Source organism: Dryobates pubescens, chromosome 29 (assembly GCF_014839835.1).
Source record: "Dryobates pubescens isolate bDryPub1 chromosome 29, bDryPub1.pri, whole genome shotgun sequence".
Taxonomy (NCBI): domain Eukaryota; kingdom Metazoa; phylum Chordata; class Aves; order Piciformes; family Picidae; genus Dryobates; species Dryobates pubescens.
In genome coordinates this window covers 13996087-14016267 of record NC_071640.1, presented here as the reverse complement: position 1 = coordinate 14016267, position 20181 = coordinate 13996087, and the positions used below count along the sequence as shown (strand labels likewise).

At 52.2% G+C, this 20181-nt stretch overlaps 1 protein-coding gene across 1 annotated transcript; it reads right to left on the bottom strand.

The window, feature by feature from the left end:
- Nucleotides 1–1138: 1138 nt before the first annotated feature.
- LOC104299908 (dual specificity testis-specific protein kinase 2-like) lies at nucleotides 1139–18820 on the bottom strand. Its single transcript, XM_009900118.2, has 9 exons — nucleotides 18790–18820; nucleotides 17099–17294; nucleotides 12897–13018; nucleotides 12715–12763; nucleotides 11822–11971; nucleotides 9091–9264; nucleotides 8484–8567; nucleotides 5033–5119; nucleotides 1139–2625 (listed from the first exon to the last, which is right to left on the bottom strand). The coding sequence occupies exons 2-9, from the start codon at nucleotides 17279–17281 to the stop codon at nucleotides 2524–2526; spliced, it is 951 nt and encodes a 316-aa protein (XP_009898420.2). The 5' UTR covers nucleotides 17282–17294; nucleotides 18790–18820; the 3' UTR covers nucleotides 1139–2523.
- Between the last annotated feature and the right edge of the window lie 1361 nt (nucleotides 18821–20181).

The window sequence follows — 20181 nt, the reverse complement described above, 5'->3', positions numbered from 1 at the left end:
TGCTCTCTGTCCATTCCCGGTCACTCCCTGGCTGCTCTCCTGTCAGTGAGCCCTGCATTTTTATTGTCGCATAGACCACCATTACCCACCTCCACTGGGACAGCAGATCGAAGGCTGTCCTTAGGCTCTACTCTAGTGAGCCTGGTTTTTATCCCCTTCCCTTTCAGCCTTTCAAGGAGCCCTGCCAACGCCTGTGCAAAGATTTTGCCGCATTTAAATCTCCCACGGTTTCCCCGGCGCCGCCGCCAGCCCCGCTGCCCTCTCGGGCACACACACGAGAAATGCTGAGTTGTGTCAGGTCTCTCCTCTCTCTCTCGGGCTCCCTGTCTCTGGGAACCCCCTGTTCTCTGAAAACCACCACACAGCCACAGAGCTTGCTGGTGCTGATGCCTTGCAGTTCATGGCCTGAGCCTCATCAGTGAGGAGAAACTCTTGGCCCACGAGATGCATCAGACAAATTCCCAACATCACCTTTTCTAGTTCACATGGTACCTGCAGACAGCCTTAGTCTCTTCTGCCCCAGCACTAGGCACCAAAGGTCCTTCTAGCAAGGCACTGATATTCTTCAGTCACATGAGATCCAAGATGTGGCCACACTATGACAGTGGATGGGGCACACAGCAAGCCCAGAAGAAACAAAGTTCTGATCCATCACATTTCTGATCCATCACAGCTTAGACCATGCTGGCTAATGCTGTCCTTGTGTGCTCCTTGCAGAAAATGTCCCATGCCCCCACATCTGTTTAATCCTTGAGCAGGCTTCTTACCCCCAGGCAGATAAACCACAAGACCTCCTTTCCTACCACAGCATCACAAAGCATCACAAAAGCCCTTTCTGCCGTTTCCCAGCTCCACAGTTCTGCAGGACCAGAGGCAGAAGTACAGCTGGAGGAAAGATCAGCCCCATCTGCAGTGGGCAGCACCAAGCTTTGCTGGTCCTGTGAAGGACATGGACAGCCAGCAAGTAGCTCTGCAGGGAGCTGCCCTGGAACAAGACACTTTCATCCCATAAGAGGCTATTTGAGAGATTATCCCTGGTGAAAATGCAACATGGTCTTTGTACAGGCACCAGGACACAGAGACCTGAGGCTATCTGTGACACCCAATCCAGTTCCAAGAGCTTGAGATGATGCTCCCAAGTAGGATCTATGTGGGATGCCATAGTGATCTATGGGGGAGAACAGCTTTCCAGCTCTTCAAGCTTTCAGGCAGTTGAAGGCCCATTGGGCTAAACACTGTGCAAATACTTTTTAGTGGACAGGTGAATGGTTCCTGCTCCAGGAGCTTGCAGTCTACAAGAGCAGAGTCACAGCTCCACCACTGCACAGACATTACACCTATTAAAACCCACAAATATTTTGGTCCCAAGAGAACACATTTTCAGACCAGTGGTCCTGCAATCAGCTGATCTGGGGGCAGGGAATCAACTGCTCAACTCTTCCTCTGGCAGCCCATTTCTATCGATTCTTCTTTCCATCTCTGGTTGGGATCCACAGCCCCAGAATGCTTCTCTGACCCATGGAAGAAAACAAAGTCTTTCCCTGGCTTCCCCCAAGTGTGCTCCATGTTGTGGAGCAGGCAATGGGTGCTGGGCCAGGCAGAAAAATGGGTGAGATACTGGATGCTTTCTGCTGTTCTGGTCTCACTAGCTGTTGACACTATGCTCATTGCCATGTTTGAAGCAGGAGGTGAAGGGGGTAAGCAGGTCCCTCCATTTTTGAGCCTCATTTGAGGGCAAGCAGGGAGAAATCCAGACCACCATGATGATGAGCCATGTGTCTGACAAAGATGTTTTGAGAGCAGACATCAGTCAGTCATTTGGTGTCTCATTAAGGCATTGCCCTCCATTGCCCTGGCCAGAACAGCTCAGCATTCTCTGGGTGGCCCTGGCTGACTCTCCACAACCTTGCCAGATGCCTCTGTGGCTGGCTGCACCCCAAGCATGATGCCAGGAGACCCACCCCTTAGAGATCATGCTTGTTCCTACATGGCTGGAACAGGATGAACAGGTGCTTTAAGGCTTTGAAACATAAGGTGACTCTGAGGCTTCCACAGCATCCCAAAGCCCCTCTCCCTCACAGTGCATACACCCCAGACCCACAAGAGGTGATTCTCCAAGGCATGGGAATGGAGAAAGGGAAGGTCCTGGGTTGAGGGGCACTGGGAAGCAGGAGAGGATGATGTTTCTGCTGTGGATTTGGAAAGCATCCTCAGGGGAACTCAGGTCTCTCCAGGGTCATTTGCTTTTAACAAGCAAACAGACAAAGGCTGCTCAATGTCCTGATTATATCTTCTAAAAACCTTATCTAGGAGAAACTCTTGGCAAGTCCCTTCTTCAGTTTTAACCTTGTTTTCCATCCAAGAAATTAGAGACCAAAGCTATGATTGAATAAACATCAGTCCATCACTTAGTTTTCCCTTCTCCACGTTCCTTCTTCATTCCTGACACACATACCCCCTACCAGAGAGTTAATTTATAGTTTGGGTTGATCCTCTTGACAAGCCTTACTGGAGGCAGGCAGCTCAGTCTGAAAACTGATTGTCCCTCCTAGGCTCCAGGCTCTCTGCAACATCCTCCAACTCATCCAGGATCTCAGAGAAAGATGGCCTTTTAAATGGTTCCACCTGGAATTAGAAGGGAAAGCTGAAGAGAACACCCTGGACAGGAGGCTGGTGCTCTGCAGCAGCTCTGGTAGCTCCATCAAGACTGGCCATCCATCCATCATTAGCACTACTCTGTGTCACTCACCCGCTGGTAGAGACTTCTGGCATTACCACTTGGTGATGCAGGCCCAGGATGATGCCAAGTAGCAGCTGTAGGGCAGGTGTCATGGTGCAGTACAGCTTAGGCAAAGACAGAGAGATGCTGAACACCAGTGTGACACCCCCCCAGCTGGGCAGAGCATGGGAACAGCTCATCCCAAAGCCCATGGTACAGGGGCAGAGAAAGGCTGCAGGGAGGTGTCAGCAGGGTCCCTCAGCTTTTTCACAACAGTCAGGATCCAGCTGCCTTATCTCCCTCCTGCAGATCATCCTCAATTGGCTGCGATCCCTTTACACCCCCCAGAGCCATTGTCCTGAATTGAGGGATAGGGCCCAGGGCATCTCCATCCCACATATGCACCATGGGACTGTCCTTTGTGCCTGACCCCATGGAGCCAGCCTGGAGAGCTGCAGCAGAAACTCCCCAAACCTGCACACCACACAAGGGCAGAGACAAACAGTCCCAAGAGCCATCTCTGGCAGGAGCTCCTTACTGTATCGGCCTGCATTAGGAAGCTGCCTGTCGGAGGTGCAAGCTCTGAGCACACATCTGAATCAGCCTCTGATGTGAAGCACTGATTCAGGGCAAGCCATTCATGTTTCTTGGAACCCATGCAAGGGTTTATTTCCATTTGCTGCCCTGAACTTCTAGCAGTTGGGTGCATTGGATCACCCAGCTTCTTCATCCTCTCCCTGAAGAGAAAAACAAAGAGCACAAAGAGCAGTTGCCTTTGGTTTTCTCTTCCTTTCCTAGATGAACTTCAATCCTGGTAATCAGCCAGGTCACTATTTTTGTGCATACTGGGGTTGTGAGACAATTGCCCCCACGTGGATTACAAAGCCCCTCGACCCTTACTTAAATGTAACTCAGTGTCCTGTCGGATGCAGACCACAAGTGGAGCATGCTTTTGATGCACAGGGCAGAGTTCACACTGTAGTGCAGGATCGTAAGACATGGAGCTTGAATGTCATCCAATTTCAGAAACCTAGCTGGCTTGTAGGGAGAAGTTGGGGATTTCGGTATGTTGAAACAGGGAAGGACAGAGGTGGATTGATTACTATTAAGAAGGAACCGATTGAGAATGATCCTGTGCCAGCAGGTCCTAACCAAGTTTTGAAGGTAGAATCTAAAAGTAACACCAAAAGCCTAACCATAAGCACCCCAGACCATGTAAGAGATCCAACTGCCCCAGCTGATGACATCTGGAACACCAGGCTTAGTTACGATGAGGCAGTGCCCACCAGACCATCTTGCCTCTGCCTGCAGCCTGGCTTAAGGAAGGACTGGACATCACCACCAACTTCCTTCCCTCTCTGAGGCTGACAGGCAAGGGAACAGGCAGGACCCATGCTGGTTTTTGGCTGTAATACACAAACTGAACACTTCTAGAGACAAGACTGCACCATGGGTGAAAGCATCCTAGGGACCTGGTCCTGGTCAATGGTAGGCTGAACACGAGCCTGCAGTGTGCCCAGGCAGCCAAGAGGGCCAATGGCATCCTGGCCTGCATCAAGAACAGTGTGGCCAGCAGGAGCAGGGAGGTCATTCTGCCCCTGCACACTGCACTGGTTAGGCCACACCTCGAGTACTGTGTCTAGTTCTGGGCCCCAGTTCTAGGAAGGAGGCTGACTTGCTGGAAGGTGTCCAGAGCAGGGCAACGAAGTTGGTGAGGGGTTTGGAACACAGCCCTGTGAGGAGAGGCTGAGGGAGCTGGGGTTGCTTAGCCTGGAGAGGAGGAGACTCAGGGGTGACCTTATCACTCTCTACAACTACCTGAAGGGAGGTTGTAGACAGGCAGAGGTTGGTCTCTTCTCCCAGGCAGCCTGTACCAGAACAAGAGGACACAGTCTCAGGCTGCACCAGGGGAGGTTTAGGTTGGATGCGAGGAAGAAGTTCTACACAGAGAGAGTGATTGCCCATTGGAATGGGCTGCCTGGGGAGGTGGTGGAGTCGCCGTCATTGGAGGTGTTCAGGAGGAAACTTGATGGGGTGCTTGGTGCCATGGGTTAGTTGTTTAGGTGGGTTGGATTGGTTGATAGGTTAGACATGATGATCTTGAAGGTCTCTTCCAACCTGGTTAATTTTGTTCTATTCTATTCTACTGACTCACCTCACAGTTCAAGTGGCAGAACCGTGTGTAACATCACTGACAGCAGCAGGTTCAAGCTCTCCATGGCTTACAACAGTTTTGGTCTCTACCATACAAATGTGACACAAATTCAGTAAAACCAAAGGAGGGAAAAAAAAAAGGCAAGGCAGGACTCTCACCTGACAGCAGCCAGCAGCAAGGTCCAGCACCTGCTTGGGGCATTCACCAATCATCCCCTGGAAGGTAGCAACATCCAAGCCATAATCCTGTGAGGAAGGGAGCAGAGTACATGGAAAAGACCTTAGCTACAAAGTCCTTTAAAGCTCTTCATCCTTCTCAAGGTGTAAAAGCATAAAACACTCAATGTTTAATGCTTTGGAGTATCCATCACAGGTACTTCATTGACAGCTGTGCAAAGGTACCAAGGCAACATCAGCTCTAGCAAGGCTGCTCTGGTGAGAAATCATGCACAGAGCTGGGAGCCTGCAGCATCCTTCTGCTTGTGCTGTGCTGTCTCTGCTTTGTCCTCCTGGAAAAGCACAGCCTAAAGGCAACCAGAGACACAGAAGGGGAAACCAGGACAGGAAACAGCCCAGGTGCTGAGCAGTGGCTGCTGAGGACAGGAACTGCAGATGATCTGGGCTTCCACCTGAGAGCCAACAGGGTCCAGCCAGCTGTTTTCATAACTTCATCTCTGTCCCTCCAGACTCCAGAGTCTCTGATATGTAATTCTTCATCTTGTGAACACAACAGGGGTCAGTTCCTATTCAGTCTCACAGAGACATGGAATACTCTCTGATCACTGCAGGTTTCTTGCACTGCTCCATGGAGAGCAGCAATTCACTGTTTTCCTGCTGGATTTGTCATTCCTGTTCAGGGCAAAATTTTCCTTCCCACTTGGTAGAAGGAAAATGTTGTAAATGTTGAAACAAAAAAGCTCCTGTTCTTAGGGAAGCCCACTGCTTCCAGGTGAGCTGTGCATCACCTGCAGTGTATTTGAAAACAAACACTGGTGATGGAAGCTGTGTTTAGCCTGCTACTCAGTGGAGAAGTAGGAATCACACAGAACCACAGACTGTTAGGGGTTGGAAGAGACCTCTGGACATCATCCAGTCAAACAACGCTGCCAGACCAGGGTCACCCAGGGCAGCTCACACAGGAGCACAGCCAGGCAGGTGCTGAATGTCTCCAGAGCAGACTCCACAACCTCTCTGGGCAGCCTGCTCCAGGCTCCAGCACCCTCACAGGGACAAAGTTTCCCCTTCTGTTCCCATGGCACCTCCTCTGCTCCAGCTGGCACCCAGTGCCCCTTGTCCATCCCTTGTCCTTGGCCATCCCTGAGCAGAGCCTGGCTCCAGCCCTGCACATCTTTATCAACAGAAATAAGGTCACCACTCAGGCTCCTCTGCTCCAAGCTCCAAACCCCAGCTCCCTCAGCTGTGCTCACAGGGAGATGTTCCACTGCCTGCAGCAGCTCTGTGCCTCTGTGCAGTTCCCTGAGGTCCTTCCTGAACTGAGGAGCACAGAGCTGGACACTATTCCAGATGTGGCCTCACCAGGGCAGAGGAGAGGAGCAGGAGAATCTCTCTCGACCACACCCCTTGTAATCCACCCCAGGATGCCTTTGGCCTTCTTGCCAAAGCAAAATGAAGTGCTTGGAATTGAGGTCTTTAAACAGAAATGTTCATCTCAAATTGTTGATCCACAAAAGTTTTGAAAATGTTGAGATCAGACTTTCTCACAGAAAAGCCCCCAGAGAGAAACCCAAGTGTGGACACAGAAACCTGTCTAGAGACCTGCCTGGAGCCACAGTCTGGTACCATGGAGAGAGCACCATTAGATCTGAATAGAATACATAGAATACATAGAATAAACCAGGTTGGAAGAGACCTTCAAGATCATCGCGTCCAACCCATCAACCAATCCAACACCGCCCAAGCAACTAACCCACAGCACCAAGCACCCCGTCAAGTCTTCTCCTAAAAACCTCCAGTGATGGCGACTCCACCACCTCCCCAGGCAGCCCATTCCAATGGGCAATCACTCTTTCTGTATAGAACTTTTTTCTAACATCCAGCCTGAACCTCCCCTGGCGCAGCCTGAGACTGTGTCCTCTTGTTCTGGTACTGCTTGCCTGGGAGAAGAGACCAACATCCATCTGTCTACAACCTCCCTTCAGGTAGTTGTAGAGAGTAATAAGGTCACCCCTGAGTCTCCTCTTCTCCAGGCTAAGCAACCCCAGCTCCCTCAGCCTCTCCTCGTACGGCTTATGTTCCAAACCCCTCACCAACTTTGTTGCTCTTCTCTGGACTCGTTCCAGCAAGTCAACCTCCTTCCTAAACTGAGGGGCCCAGAACTGGACACAGTACTCGAGGTGCGGCCTAACCAGTGCAGTGTACAGGGGCAGAATGACCTCCCTGCTCCTGCTAGCCACACTGTTCCTGATGCAGGCCAGGATGCCATTGGCCCTCTTAGCTGCCTGGGCACACTGCAGGCTCATGTTCAGTCTACCGTCGACCAGCACCCCCAGGTCCCTCTCAGCCTGACTGCTCTCCAGCCACTCTGACCCCAGCCTGTAGCTCTGCATGGGGTTGCTGTGGCCAATGTGCAGAACCCGGCACTTGGATGTGTTAAATCTCATGCCCTTGGACTCTGCCCATCTGCCCAGCCTGTCGAGGTCCCTCTGCAGAGCCTCTCTACCCTCCAGCAGATCAACTCCTGCCCCCAGCTTGGTGTCGTCAGCAAATTTACTGATGATGGACTCGATGCCCTCGTCCAGATCATCAATAAAGATGTTAAAGAGCATGGGGCCCAGTACTGATCCCTGGGGCACACCACTGGTGACTGGCTGCCAGCTGGATGTGGCACCATTCACCACCACTCTCTGGGCTCGGCCCTCCAGCCAGTTCCTAACCCATCGCAGTGTGCTCCCATCCAAGCCATGGGCTGACAGCTTGGCCAGGAGTTTGCTATGGGGAACGGTGTCAAAGGCCTTGCTGAGGTCCAGGTAGACTACATCCACAGGCCTCCCCACATCCACCAGGTGGGTCACCTGATCATAGAAGGAGATCAGGTTGGTCAGGCAGGACCTGCCCTTCCTAAACCCATGCTGGCTGGGCCTGATCCCTTGGCCATCCTCTAAGTGTTGTGTGATTGCACTCAGGATGACCTGTTCCATAATCTTGCCTGGCACTGAGGTCAGGCTGACAGGCCTGTAATTCCCTAGCTCATCCAACCGGCCCTTCTTGTGGATGGGTACCACGTTGGCCAGCTTCCAGTCATCTGGGATCTCTCCAGTGAGCCAGGACTGATGAAAAATAATGGAGAGTGGCTTGGCCAGCTCATCTGCCAGCTCTCTCAGCACCCTAGGATGGATCCCATCTGGTCCCATGGACTTGTGGGGGTCTAAGCTGCTAAGGAGAGCTCCTATCACTTGCTCATGGAACACAGGGAAACCATGCAGCTCCCTGGCTCCCTCTGCCAGCTCTGCAGGCCAGCTGTCTGGTAGACGTTCTTTCCAGCTAGTAAAAACTGAGGTAAAGAAGGTGTTAAGTACCTCTGCCTTTTCCTCATCCTGTGTTACAACATTTCCTTCCATGTCAACCAAGGAGTGGTTGCAGGAATCATTACCTGAGTCCTGGGAAGTACTTCAGGGTCAGCTGGGATCCTGCCCAGGATTTCACACAGGACAATGCCAAAGGAGAACACATCCACCTGCAGGAGAGGTGGGAGAGCAAGAGGTGAGACAGGGCATGCACAGGAGCAAGGCATGAGCACAGGAAGTACCCAGCACAAGGTCCTTCAAAAAAGCCTATGGGAGATGGAGGCAGCAACTCTCTAACCTCGTTCTGAGCTCCTGAACCCATGCAGAAACACCACAACCCCATGGGGAGGCCAGGCTCAAGTTCAGGAAGCCTGACCCTGTGCTCTTACTCAGTCTGTTTGGTGCTTCTACAACAGCTCTGGCAACCCCCCCAAACTCTGTAAGAGCCTCATCAAGCACCCTCCTCAGAGGGGCTTCACTTCCCTAAAAGTGGAGCTTAACCAGGCCACAGGAAGAAATTCCAAGTTCCTAAGCAGAGCAATGGTCTAGGTAGCAAAGCAAGGTTTCCCCCAAAAGGAAGGAAGGGCTTTTCTGCCTTTGGGAGGTATCACTAGCAAGCACAGGAGACATCTCCCACGCTCACCTGGGAGCTCTGAGGATGAGCAGGCAGCAGGGCAGCAGTGCCAGCCATACCTTCCGGTCATAGGGCTCTCCCCGCAGCATCTCAGGAGCCATCCAGAAAGCAGAGCCCACCAAAGACAGCTTCCTCTCCACATCCTTCACAGGCAGCTCCACCACCTCCCTGGCCAGCCCAAAGTCAGTCACCAAGGCCTCGTGGCCCCGCGGTGTCACTCGAATGAGGCAATTCTGAAAGGAGTCCACAGGGCACAGCATGAGACCCCCAGCATGGAAGGGCACAGCATGAGACCCCCAGCATGGAAGGGTCTTCACACTTCACCAGGCAGCACCCTGATGGCACTGAGCCCCACCTGGCCAGTACAGGCTCCTCCCTGGCCAGGCGCCTGCACCCTGGCAGCACACGTGGGAAAGACAGGGCAGATGAGGCACATCTGAAGCCAGGGAAAGTCCTCTGAAGAAGATGTTCAGTGAACATGATGATATAAGCCACAAGCTTCTCTCTGAAAGGGGCATTGACATGGGCACCTTGACCTTACCCACAGTTTAGTCAGAGGCAGGCAGGATCACAGCCACAGCCCTCACTGCTCACAGCCACATGTCACCAACAGGGCTTTTTGAAGGAATTCCTGTAAAATTATCCTAGGGTTTCCCAAACCCAAGCTGTTTCAGCCCATTCAGCTGCCCAGGATCTTCTCCTTGGCACCTGCTCCCAGGAAACCAGCAGAAGTCTTCTCCAGATGGCTCTCACTAACAACTAGATCTCAAGTGAGCACATCCACACTTCGGCCCTCAACTTTCAGACATCACTGCACATTTCCTAGGTTGCCCTGGGAAAGTATGAACCTCTGTCAGCACTGAAGAGCTGCAGGGAGCAGGCAGAGAGCTCTGGCACTTTCCACAAGCAGGTCTGGCAAGCTCCTGAGCTTAGTCACCACCCAATAGGAAATGACTTAGAGCACAGGAGAACAACCCCTGTGGGCAGAGTGAGCCAGGCTCTTGCCCTGCTCTTGCCAGCTGTTGAGTGAGTGAGCACACAGCCTGGATAACAAAGGTGAGCTTCATTCCTCTGCTGGTGTCTCTCAAGACTGCACCACTTGACCGGCTTCCTGACTGCCAACCTCCAGCAACATTTCAAGTTTCTCTTAACAGGCTCACAGAGCAGCAACAAAAGTCGATGCAAGAGACACACCACTGCCTGTGCAGCACCAGCTGCAGGGACCTGCAAGCCCCATTGCCATGGGTCACCAAGCCAGCCTCTAGTGTCAGCTGGCACAGATAAGGTCCAGGTCAGTGACTATAGCCCACATTTCCTGTGGTACCACAGACACACTGCAGATCCACCTGAGGTTTGGATGGTTTTGCCCAAGAGAGACCAGCAAGGCACTGCTCCACCATGCCACACCACTGGCAGAGGAAGAGCCACATTGAAGCCTGTCACCATGGACAGACCTGGGAATGGCTAAACCTTGGGACTGTTCTTGCTCCCATCAAGCAGCATGAGCCAAGACAGGATAGCAGCTCCCCAGACAGAGGGCTACTACAGCAGGAACGTGATGTGCTTCTGTATTACACCCAGAGCACCTCTCCAGATGCCAGTCTTCACAGCTGGCATGCTGCCAGGATGTGAAACCTGTGGAAGTGACTATCCTAAAATTGGTGACCTAGACTCTTGTGACCGTTTGAGGCTGTGCCTTTAAGAACAAACAGTGCTGGGACACTCTGGCTAAATGTTTTCGGTACTAGAACCAAAACATTCTGATATTCTAAACGAATTTCATTGGTGGATAGACAAAATGCAACTTTAAATTGTTGAGCAGTTGGAATTTTTTTTTTCCTCAGTTCAGTTTGGTTTGGGAGTTGGGGGAGTGTGGGTTTCAGCCTGTTCTCCCTGCCTGCTCTCTCTGCGAACTGCTGGAGTTGGCCTTCAGATAAGCAAACACTAATCCTGCATGGGCTTTTGAAGCTTACTAACAACTCTTTCCCTTAATAACTTGCCTTTCTTCCTCTCCAACCCCTTTTTGGGGAAAAAAGGGAGGGTGGGGGGGGAGAGAGGGGGTTACAGGGAGGGGATCCCTCCTGGGGGAGGGATTTTTGTTGTGTTATTTCTCTTTGCTGTGTATTTCTGTGTATATATTGTAAATACCTGTATATATTGTGTTATATATAACCTGCTTTCCATATATGCTTGTAAATATATAGCTTTGCTCTTCGACTGGGTTAGCTGTGGTTTCTTACTCTGTGGAGGAGGGAGAGCTAAGCCCTCTCTCAACCTACCACAACTCTATGCCTCAGGGAAGAACAAACTGCCTGTGCTTGACTGAAGAGGCATCTCCTGAGCTCTGCTGGTGCTCTGCACACAGATGGGGACCACCTCACCTGGCACTTGCTCCCAGAGCCCATGCCCAGCTCCTGTTAGCAACAGCTTCCTACTTGCTGTGAGCAGGAAATGAAACCTCTAAACCTGGCAGAGCTTCCCTTGAAATTGTAGGCACATCAGCCCTGTGCACTGCTGCACACCCTTCTGTCTGCTTTCTTTTCTGATGGCAATAGCAGGAGGTGCAAAGTGATTTTATTTGCCTGGGGCTCCTGCTTGGCAAGTGATGAACACAAAGCAACGACAGGTTTGATCAAGAAAGCTTCCTCACCTGCCAGAGGCATCAGCATGAAGCAGCGGACCAGCAGGAGGTCTGAGGCCCTCTGATTACAGCCCTAGGGGGTCCCTAACAGTCCCCTATAGAGTTTTCTTCAGCAGTGCAGGGGTGATGTCCCCTTTCCAGCTGCATACCTTAGAGTTGAGGTCTCGGTGGTAGATGTTCTTGGAATGTAGGTAGATCATGCCTCTTGTGATGTCAGAAGCTAAGTCCACTTTTTCCTTCCACATCAAAGCAATGTCTTTGCTGGCCAGGAGCTCCTCCAGGCAACCCCCATTCACATACTGTGAACAGAGACAAAAAGCATATGGAGGTGTGACCAGCCATGTCCTGGTCACAGGAGCCATTCTGGAGCTTCCTGCATGCTGAACCTTCCCTCGCCAACCCCAGAGCCTTTCCTTCAGGATGGAGACTGGGAATGCCATGGCAGGATGGCAGGGTCCTTGTGAGTGGCAGTGCAAATACCCCTCATGACACAGCAAGCCACTGCTGGTCCCTGGGCCTCAGTGCAGGGACAGCTGTACCAGTCAGCTGTGGTCCTCACTCACAGGCAGTTGGAGGCAAAAAAACTGGCAAGGGCTCAGTGAGGGCTTTTTGCCATCAGCAGCACAGAAACAAGGTGAGAACTCCCCAGGGCCAGCCCAGGCTTTCACATTAGACCACACCACCATTACAAGGCCACCCTGGAGGTCCTGCCACTCTGTCTGCTTTACTTGCTGCTCGTGACCTCTATCCCCAGCTCCTCTTCTCGCCGCCAGACAGCCCCTTCTGGCCCTTTGGTGGTACCAAGCCAACATGAAACACGTTTTAGCTGTCCTGCCTGAACCTCAATAGCTCTGAGACCTGCTGTGGGACAGAAAGGATCAAAAGCCCCTGCAAGGCAGCTTTGCTAGACCAGAGCCATTCATAGACACAGGAGTCAGAGAGGCAGAAGTTTGTGTCACAGGGTATATCTGCCACCCTTCCTGCCAAAGAACCATGGGGCCCCTGCCTGCCCCCAGCACACTTATAAGCAAGAAGCCTTTACCTCCAGAATGGGATACAGCTTGTCATCCTTCACACATATCCCAAGGTACCTGAGCAGAACAACACACACAGACAAGACATTGAGGTTCAGCTCAGTCCCTCGTGGCAGAGCTGCCTTAGAGACACTAAGCCAGCTCCAGCCTGTGTCAGTGGCCACTGCTCATAGCTGAAGGACGTGCCCACCTGACAATGTTGGGGTGGGACAGCTTCTGCAGTAGGCTGATCTCACGCACAATCACCTCCTGGTCCACATCATTCTTGTAGATCTTCACCACCATCACTTTACAAGCAGCAGCCTGGGTCACCTGGAGCCAAGGTTGGAGCAGGACATCTCTTAGCCTGCAGAGGTCTGCCAGCCCCTCTGGGCAGCAGCATCCCTTCCCAGGAGGAAATCTGCTGTTCCCTTGGTGAGACCAGGGCTGGGCAGTACTGAATGCAGGAGTTTCATGCTGGCTGCAGGACACACAGTGGTCCCCTGGCTCTCAGCCATCGCAGGAGCATCCAGGGGCCCTGCACTGCAGCTCACATTGGGGATCCAAACAGCAGCTTCAGGCCACATCACAGAGTGCTGTGGTACTTCAACGTTTCGGTCCTCACTGAACACCTGTTTTAAGGAGGCTCATGTCTCAGGTGTGGCTCACATTGATGTCCTGACAGCTCCCTCCAGGGAGCTGTTCAGCTTTCTCTCATGTTGAGGTTTATGGAGTTTTCTTTGGTTAGTGTAAGAGAAAAAAAAATAGTGTAAAGACACCATGAGCTGGCTTGAGAGCAGCACTCTGAGGCCCAAAGTGTCACCCACTGCTCTCTGTGATGATCACTTTATGGAGAGGGTTACTAGACCAGGTGAGGAGAACAAAGAGCTGTATGTAAGACCTAGCTGGTCTAGAAGGAGAGAAAGCCTCTGTACCATCTGGGTCACAAAAGCAACTGTCTTGGGAGCAACAGGAGCTACTGCTCCCTTTCTGAAGGAAAGCAATCTGACAGTCAATGTCATCACTGAAATAACTTTGAAGGCTGTAAGGAAGCCAGGACTCTGACACCTTCACCTGAAGGTGCTTCATCACTGCAGACTGTAGGTCACTGATCAGCTGTAACTGATCATCAACTGTAATTGCACAGGTGTAAAGGTAAGAGATGCTAGCAATCATCTTTGCCCAAAGACTGTGAGTGCTCTCATGCCCAGGACAGCATGATGGGGCAGCTGGAATATGAAAAGCTTTCAGGAGAGCTAATCCTGAGTTTCAGTGAGACCTATTAGCTCTGCATAAACTCTGACACAGTCACTGTGTTGGGAAATGGTTTGAACATCTGTGCAAATTAGGCCTTGAAGGACTTTCTGTTATTTATATAGCAATGGAGTAGGAGTTGTGGAAAAGTTCTGATGCTTGGTATGCTGAAGTCAAGCTGCCCCTTAGATGGGAGGCAAACAAGATAAGGAGCTGAGAAAAGGAGCAATTAGACTGAGCTAGAAATTCCACAGAGTAGTGCAAACAATGATGTAACCCTTTTAGAAAGTAACCAATAGTGTGTGTTAAATTAGAATAGAATTAACTATGTATAAGATAAGGCTATAAATAAGGAAGTGTGGAACAATAAAGTTGGATTTTCGTGGATCATATTGATCGTTGGCGACCCCTTCTTGCGACATCACTGAGCTTCCAGCTGAGGTTGCATATCCCAGCTGGTCAACAGCAGAGTTCACTGTCTGGGCCAGTGGATTTGTTGAGCACTGGAGGGCTTCCTGTCCACAGGGCAATGGCAAGTCCAGCCTGGTCTGGAGAAGAAATGACTGAAAAGCAAGGATACACCCATACACCAAAAACAGGTAGTGTGAGAGATGGGCAAAGGTTACAGGCCCAGAAGGCCTCTTCTAAAACCACAGGCCCTAAGGTTTTGGTGTGGCCAACCTGGAGCAGCTTTTGGGTCACTCTGAGTCATGCAGTGTCTGGTTTTGGCCTGGGTTGGTGTGAGAACCTGGGAAGGGCAGAGGGGCCTCCAAGTCATTCTCACTTCATGCTAACAAGTTATGAAAGGTAAAGATCTGGTATCAGCCTTGAGTGCAGAGAAAGAGGTGAAAACCTGGCACTAGCAAGATGCAGAAAGCCAGGGAGTGAGACTCTGCTTCCTAATGTGGGTGAAGCTTTCTGAAGATGAACAGGTAAAGAGGTTGCTCAGAGGCTCCCTTAATGCCTTAAAGTCTTTTCCAACCTGGTTAATTCTGTATTCTGTAAAGCAGCCTCAGAAAAGGGAGAAGTAATGCTGCATTTCTCTTCTGCTTTTGAGCACCTCAGACTCCTGTGTATGAGAGCTGCCAGTGAAAGCAGCTTTATGCTCCTCAGAATACATCAGAACACTAAGGCAAAGAAAGAGGGGAAGTAACCTTCTGCCTAGGTCATGCAATACACAACCCACAGAGCAAAAGGCTGTGCCAGACCTCTTAAGTCTGACTCACCAAGCAGATCTAAAAGAATCTTCCTCCCTCAGGCAACCCCCATAATAACAGCTCCTGAGTATGGGCTTGAAGGAAAGACAAAGGATGGCAAAAGCACAGGCAGCTAGCACAGCACTTTGGAGAGTCTCTGTCTTTGCTGTGGGAGGCTCTGACAGACAGTGTCTGCTGGCAAGGGCTTCAAAGAACCATCCCCAGCGATGCTCCACAGCAGGAGTGCTCCTGGTGACCAACAAGTCAGAGCAGCTGGTTACGGTCACGCTCAAGTCCCCACAAGGGCTGTCCCTGAGCCAAGTCCTGCCCCGCTGCCTCCTCTTGCCCCCCCTGCACTCCACTCCACAATTATGTATTTCTTACTCTTTTTTTTGCTTATTTCTCCTTCAAGTAGTTATTTCATTTTCATTCAAGATCTGCCTCCAGCCTGCCTGCTGCTGAGATTTCATTCACTGACAGCACAGGAGGAAAATGTCATGCAGGAGGAGACAACAACTGTTACTATGAAAATCTGCTAGAGGGAGGAAGAGAAAGCGACAGCAACAGCACTGTGGAGGTGGGGAAACAGCTGCGAGAGTGAGGCAGTGGTGGGGAGAGGGATTTGTCACCTATTGCTTCATTCTGAAGGGAGCTGCCACAGACCTTTGTCTGGAGATCCCCTTTGAACAGCTTTATTACACTATCCCTGGACCTAACCACCCAAAAACTTTATCACAGCACCAAGTCCAGGCACAGCAGAGGAGATAGAGCCTTGAGAAGCAGCTGTGGTTATCTATCCAACTTGCATATTTTCTGCAATTCCATGGCCAGATCCTGCCAGCCTGGCTCCATTAGTTTCAACTGGATACATGTGCTTACATCAGCCAGGGATCTCACCCAGAATATGCCACAGCACTCCTCTGGCAGAACCATTTTATGCTGGACGAGAAGAAACACATGCTCATGGTATCTATCATGGGGCTGGTCAAGCTAAAGAGCTGAAGCCATTGGTAGAGTCAGGCCCAATTTGTTTCCACTGGATCTGTGTCACATCCCAACAACCAAGACCCTTGTCAGCAACCCCCAGTCTTGAGGGCTGCTAGGAGGAGAGACAAGCTAGGCAAATCTGGCCACACTGCAGAACAATGAGGCATCTGCTCCAACAGGGGAAGGCTGAGTCTCACTGCCACACATGGCGCACCTCCTTCGGCTGTGTGTTCATGCAGCAGTGACTACCGAGGGCTGCAGAAGCCCTCCCCCAGACAAGCAGCACTGAAAGGGGAGCAAAGCTAGCAGCATTCAAAATCCTCTGCTTGCTCTCAGCTGGTTAAACAAACTCCCACACCAGTGGAGCTTGGTGCAGGGAATGATTCACAACAGCCCCAGTGAGAGCAGCAGGTTTACTTCAGTGCCACACCATCTGCAGAGAGCCAAGGGTCTCCTGGCACGAAGAGAGCAGAAGCAGAAGCGTGTCCCAGCCTGACCCTACCCCAGGTCCACTCTCCTCCCCAGCACCACTGTAACACAAGGGAACAGCTGGAGAGGGGTGGGGGTGACAAGTCCTGGCACCTCCCCGGGGTGTGGGTGGCAGGTATTTTACATTCTTTGTAGATTTTGCTACAGTTTTGATGACAAAACCTGCAGAGAACATCCTCAGCTCATCCAGTTCAGCCCCCTGACACACGTGGCTAGGTCACAGTCTCAGCGAGCACTGACTAGTCAAGTCTTTCCAACTCCCTTTTCACCACAGATGGGGAGACATGGACCAAAGGTAACTGCTAGGTGCACAGAGGAGTGTCCTGTCCTCCCCCACCCCATCCAATCCACCAGAGTGAGCTGGATGGGATGAAAACAGGGAAATAAAGTTGTGGACAGAATCCTCAGGCAAGGCACCATCTGCACAGCCTCAGCAGCTGTTTGGCTGCTCCCACACAGGTCCCGGGCTGCCTGCGAGTCACTTTACCTTGTAGACCTTGGAGAAGAAGCCGCTGGCGATCAGCTCTGCGCTGAAGCTCTCCCAGAACTCCAGGCGGCGCACGGCCCTGCGCAGCCGCCCCCAGGGCTCGGGGCGGCAGAAGGGGTGGGCTGGCTCCGCACACTGCTGCGGGCAGCACCGCTCCGGGGCCACCAGCCCTGCCTCGCACATCCCGGCAGCAGAGCTACAAGACAGAGCACAGTGAGTCAGCAGCAGAATCTGGGCATCACACCTGCACTAGAGACTAGGACTGGACGAGAGGGAGAGTGCCAAGGCACCGAGATCACAGAATGACAGAAAACACCCAGCTAGAAGAGACCTCCAAGCACCCAGCACTGCAGGCTCAGCACCAAACCATGTCCTTAAGCACCAGCTCCACAGCTGCTGGAACACCCCCAGGGATGGGCACTGCAGCACTGCCCTGGGCAGCCTCTGCCAATGGCTGAGATCCCTTCCAGGGCAGAAATCTTTCCTGAGCTCCAGCCTGAGCAGGGGACTGCTGCGGCTTGGAACCATTGCCTCTGCTCCTGGCCCTTGGCACCAAGGAGCAGAGGCTGCCCCCTCCTCACTCCAACCTCCCTGCAGGGAGCTGCAGAGAGCAGTGAGGTCTCCCTCAGCCTCCTCTTCTCCAGCCTCAACACCCCCAGCTCCCTCAGCCCTCCTCTAGCCCAGGGGCTCCAGGCCCTTCTCCAGCCTGGCTGCCCTGCTCTGGACAGGCTCCAGCCCCTCAGGGTCCTTTCTGCAGGGAGGGCCCAGAGCTGAGCACAGCACTGCAGGGGTGGCCTCAAATCCCAGTTCTGAGCACAGGGGGATGGTCACCTCCTGGCCCTGCTGCCCACCCTGTTGCTGACCCAAGCCAGGAGGCCTTTGGCTTTCTTGGCCCCTGGGCACTGCTGGCTCCTGCTCAGTGGCTGCCAACCAACACCCCCAGGGCTCTCTCCCAGCTGCAGCTTTCCAACCACACATCTCCAAGTCTGTAGCTCCCCATGGGGTTGTTGTGACCTGGATGATGCACTCTTCAGCACACATTGCACTGAGAAGCACCCATGGGCACAGACTCCTGGATAGGTCATCCTGGGCTTAGGCCTGCTTTATGCAGGCTGTATTCAGACTTCTTTAAATATTCTCACATACACCTTCTAAGAGTTCATGTTGGACAGCATGCATCACCTTTCTGCATCCCTTGCCTCTAGTTACTTCCAAAAATTCAGGGGAGGCAAATCCAGTGACAAAAATGCTTCTGGCACCCTGAGCAAGGTGCAGGAGACACCTGCTCCTGGGTTAGTTGGTGTGCTACAAAGCTGTCTGAGCACTTCCACCCACAGACCTGCTCAGATTGCTGTTTTGCAATGGTCAAACAGTAAAGCTTCAACACTTCCAACTGCAGAAAGGTAAGTTTTGCCCTTCCTAATTTTCTGTCCTTGCACCAAACAAGAAGCTGTATCAGCATGCCTGGATCCCATGAATTCTCTCATGGCTACTTTGCCTCTACAGGGCAGGGCAAAATCTGCACTGAGACATGCATAAAATATTTGCACCAGCCACCTCATCCACCCACAGGCAGTCATGATCCAGAGAGCTACCAAACAGGGGCAGACAGATGTGGTGGCAGAGTTAAGCAGGGCAGCAATTGAGGCAAAGCTGAGGGCTGGGAGCTGGGGCAGGCAGATAGCACTCACCAGGGCAAGGATCCCCAACACAAACAGCAGGCCAACTCCAGGCTGAGACTCAGGAACTGCAACACACAGGAACAAAAACACAAAGGGCTAAAATCAGCCAGACCCCAAGGCTGCCACCATAGATAGTCCCACACAGACTGCAGAAATCCAGTCACAGCAAAACCAGCATGACACATGGGCTCCTACATGAGTGCAGGACCAAAGCCCCAGAACTGCTCCTGGACAGGGGAGATGGCTGCCATGGTCAGAGAAGAGCACTCAGGTCAGGCACATGGAAGAGGTTACAGGACCATAGTTTTACCACTGCTCTGACCCAAGGACAGGCAACCAAGGAATATCCTATGATGGGATGCAGCTGCAGAGACCTGAGGCTTTCATCTTGGTACAGTCACTGCTCCTGACAGCCAGCGCCATCTGAAACACAGCCGTGCCAGGCAGCCTCCCATCCAGCTGCACTTGGGCACTGTGCATGGCCAAAGGGAAGAGGCTTGTTGCAGGAGAAGGGAACAGGACTCAAATCAATCACACTCTGTGCTGCTAAAGCCATCCCACCCTGGCTGTGTCATGTCACCTTCCCACAGGGCTGGTTCATCCAGATTCTGCAAGGATCTCTTTCTGGTGTGCAAAACAGGGCAGGAGGGCTCAGGGCATGGCTGCTGCAGGACAAGACCCCATCACCGGCTGGTGGCAGGGTGTACCAGTGGGCTCTTACTGCCCAAGGCCATGCTCTGCATTCATGGTCACAGAGCAGGAGGGTAGTTACAGGAGGTGCTGGAGCTCCAGGCTAAGACTGCAGCTTACACTCAGGCAGTGAGACACAAAGGAGCTTCCTCACAGCCTGCACAGCTGGTCAGGAGATAAAGAGGTGCCAGCAGTGTCTGACAGATCCTACTGACCCCAAACCACTGACAAAACGTGGAGAAGGAATGGCAAAGGGTCACCCTGAGCATCAGACCCATCTTTAAAGATGCATTCTCAGGGTTTCCCTTCTCTTGCCCCCATCCTGGGCACAGGTTTCCCCTGTCCTGTTGACTCAGATGTCAAAACAGTAACACAAGCTGTAACCTCCCGCCACAGTGCTGGCCACTCGCTGGCACAGCTGTGGTGAGCAAGCCCAAACGTTGCTCTGGCTACCAGAGCCACACTTACCTAGCAGGGTCTGAAAGCCTCTCTGCACTTTGGCACCTGTTGGTAACAAAAGAGAAGCCTTTTCTCAGCAGAGCAGCACAGCCGCTGCTGCCCTCATCCCCAGCCACCATGCAGGCTCTCCTGCCTGCAGGGTGATCTGGGCACAGGCACAACACATCCCCTCAGGCAAGGCAGGCTGCCTGGGGCTGCCTCTTCTAGAGGGAATGATTTCCTTTTCAGAGGCCTCTCTGTTCAGTGCTTTTC